Raw genomic sequence first — 3,935 nt, forward strand, 5'->3', positions numbered from 1 at the left:
AGCAAATGGGGTTTGGGGGAGCACATGAGAGGAGGGAGGGGGAACAGAGATTGGTGTGTAAAAATGAGAAATATGTTTTTTTTTTTTTAACAAAAAGAGTGTATGTATTGATAGGAGATAAGCAAATTTAGCCCCAATGCTCTCTTTCTCTTTCACTTTGTTTTCCTCTTTTACTCCCTCCACCCTTCCTTTATTTCATTGCATGTTTTCTTACCCTTAATTTTTTTGGTTAATTTTTGAACATAACTTTTCATTTCCATAGTACTAATTATCTGAGAAAACTTTGCTAACGTTGCTGCATAATCAACATGGTTTAAATATTAAATATGTCTTGGACCTTATGCCAAAGTTGTTAGAGCACCTTATAGATTTCTGATTGAGAGCAGTAAACTGATATTTAGCAGTGACTGCAAATACTGCCCGTGATGGTATTTTTGGTTGTTGACACCTGCCATTCATACACATGGCTCGGATATTTCATTGTGGATTTGCTGATTGCTTTGCATGGGCCCCTCCAGCCCAGCCCAGTTAGTCAGAATTTAAAAACCAGGCTTTTTGGTGTGAACTGAGAGTTACATCAGATAGGTAGTGGGAGCAAGATGGAGTCACTGACCCAGGTCCTCATGTCCCTGCTCCTTTGGGTTTCTGGTGAGATTTTAAAGTATTATATCTTTTTGAGTCACTTATATAAGAAATTTACAATGTGTTTAAGTTATACACCCTGGAATATGACATTACAAGAGTACTAAATGACAAATTTCAACTGTTACTATATTCTGTACTTGCATATTATGAATCTTCGTTGCATATTCCTGTTTGCAGGTAACTGTGCAGATATTGTGATGACCCAGTCTCCATCCTCCTTGGCTGTGTCAGCAGGAGAGAAAGTCACCATGAGCTGCAAGTCCAGTCAGAGTCTTCTAAACAGCGGTAACCAGAAGAATTACTTGGCCTGGTACCAGCAGAAACCAGGCCAGTCTCCCAAACATCTGATTTACTATGCATCCACTCGTGATACAGGGGTCCCTGGTCGCTTCATAGGCAGTGGATCTAGGACAGATTTCACTCTCACCATCAGCAGCGTCCAGTCTGAAGACCTGGCAGATTACTACTGTCTTCAGGCTGCCAGTTATCCTCTCACAGTGTTTTAGCCTCCAACAAAAACCTCCACTGTGAGTCTCACCAGATGTCTGTATCATGAACATCCCTGAACCCGCACACTTCCCCTTTCTGCCTGAGCGTTTGTTTGAGTGAAACACTGATCAAAATGTTTGCAGAGCTTAGAAAAGTACAATAGGTTCAACTTATTTTATGTCTTTTAATATAAAAAATCTTCATAGACAACTGCAAAGGAGAACAGTTTTATCTTTCTGTTCCTTCTATAACATACAACCAAAATCTCTTTTAATCGACTATGAGAGATTTATCTTTTTTTTATTTTTGGAGTCCTGATATCAATCATAAGACTCTTCTGTTTGAAGTGATAAGAAGGACAAACTGTATTTCAGTTTGAAAGCCTCAAGAAAGAGTGGTACCTGCTTTTTGTGGATTCCAGATTCTTTTCTTACTTCCTTACACATATCTATCTATTTCTTCTGTTTTCTCCTTTACTTCTATTACATTTTATGTGACTAAGTACATGTGTTTGTCCATGTGAGTATGCATTTGTGTTTCTGTGCATAGGTGTGTGCATGTTTCTAGGTGCACATGTGACTTGGCATAGTTGTTGAGGTCAGAGGACAACTTGGACTTGATTGAATCTGCCATTTAGATTTTGGCGATCAAACTCAGGATTTACATAAGACTTGGTGGCTGGCAAGTGTCTTGGAATGTGGGCCATATTGATACTCCTGAAAATGTTTTATTGATCTTAATTCATTGTACACAATTTTCTTAATGCTTTTTACAGTTTATCATATATTTTGATCATATGTACTAACCTCTCCATTTCTCCTTCTATTTCCTGCTTTCTTTTCTTCCCCAATATCTATACTACTTTTAATTCTCTGTATCTCATACATATACATACACCCATGCTCCCCACATAGCCACACAGCATCAAATATATGTACGTTATTAAAATACTATGCATTCAGAAAAAAGAAAGGTTATCTCAATAATGAGAGCACAGACATTATGATAATGTCATTAGAGGGATAGATAAATAATAATTATTGGAAAAAGGATATTAGTATGTCTAATACTATAAGCCAGAAACTCCAATATAATTGAGGAGTAGGGGGAAAGGAAAACAAATAAAAATTTAAAACACAATTAAACCCTAACAAAATGACATTTATAAAATAAACATTTATTAATAATCTTATGTGACCCCAATTCAGAAAGAATAATACATATATTTTTAGATTAGATTGAAATGCTATGTCCAGAGATCTATTTTTGTGTTTTTTTTTTTAAAGAAACACATCTAACTGGGAAAAATACACAAATGTTTCAGGTCAAGTGATGGAAGCAAATCTACCAAGAGAATGGGGGCCCAAAACCAAGTTGGCATAGTTCTGTTGACATTCATTACATTAGAATCTGAGCAATGCTGAATCAAACTGATCAAGACATTCATAAAAAAAAAATGAGTCACCGAAAGACACAACAGCTTCAAATACATACACATCAAATTTTGGGACTCCAAATTTTAAAAAATAAAGCTGGATAGATGCTTAGAGGGCCTATTAGTCAGAGGTTGCAGTCTACCATGGCCTGTCAGAACTCTCCAACCATAGAACAATAGAGTATCCCTCTCCTAATACCCTCCACCCCAGGAAAAGACACCCTGTTCTCTACTTGAATTTATATGGCAACTATCTCTAGGACTAGAAGCCTGACCTATCTCGAGTATGACTCTTGAGACATTTTTCCAGAGAAGCTTCCCACCTGTTATCCAAATAGTAGTTAGACATTGTGCTATGAAATTTTTGATGGGACTTTGCTTCCACAGATGTACTAAGACATGTACTAGAAATTTTTATGATAGCATCATGCTGTTTAATAAAAATTATGTGATGCCTCAGCCACTGTTCCTATCCTTTATGTCTCCACTCACTCTGGAATAAAGTTGAGCTGCTTCACTAAAACACTCCCTGAAGGCTATTTACATTGCATTCACAGGATATCTAATGCTTTGTGTTACCACTTTTACCTCCTTGTCCTAGTGGACTGGTGGCCAACAGACCCAAAGATACAATGAACACAGAAGGTCAGAATTTCTGATACAATAGAAATGGGTAATTTCAGCATGGTGCTCTTTTCTTTAGATACAATCTGAAAACAGAGAAAATTAAGAATTGAGCTATAGGAAAAATGAATGGTCACCATTACATCTAAAATATTTCATCTATCATGTATACACATTTATTAAAAATTATTTTTGGAGACTTCCTAGTAGCCTCTTGAATAAACATTAATTTATCGAATGAATAAACAAGGGAGGAAACAAATATTTCTATAATCAAATATAAATGACAACACAGTTTCCTTGAGTCTTTAGGAATTAGCTATGTGCTACTGAGAGAAATGTTTATGACTTTGAATACCTATATTCAAAAACAACAACAACCTCAAGTAAATAACCTAATTCGGAGAGATCTCCTATAAACACATAATGATGAGCCTCAAGGTGTAAGGAAATGATCAAATCAAACTCAGAGGCAGCCGATGTTAGAAGGTAAAAAAATATTACAGCAGAAATTAAGGAAATAAGGATCAAATAAACAGTACATAAAAGTATTCAATGAGTTTGCTTTTTGGATAAATAAATGTGCAATAGCATGAAAAATAAACTTAAGAAAAAGAAAGATATCTAAATTAATAAAATCAGAGTTAGGAGACAGAGCCTGCAACAGATTCAGATGAAATCCTGATGTTCACTAAAAGTGTTTACGAATCTTATACTTCTCCCCCAAACTGGAAAAGGTAGA

At 35.8% G+C, this 3,935-nt stretch overlaps 1 gene segment (V, D, J or C); it reads left to right on the top strand.

The window, feature by feature from the left end:
• Window positions 1-584: 584 nt before the first annotated feature.
• LOC130875747 (immunoglobulin kappa variable 4-1-like) lies at window positions 585-1,151 on the top strand. The segment is given in 2 exon segments: window positions 585-648; window positions 823-1,151. Coding segments are annotated over 2 exon segments (378 nt in total).
• Window positions 1,152-3,935: the final 2,784 nt, after the last annotated feature.

Source organism: Chionomys nivalis, chromosome 1 (assembly GCF_950005125.1).
Source record: "Chionomys nivalis chromosome 1, mChiNiv1.1, whole genome shotgun sequence".
NCBI lineage: Eukaryota > Metazoa > Chordata > Mammalia > Rodentia > Cricetidae > Chionomys > Chionomys nivalis.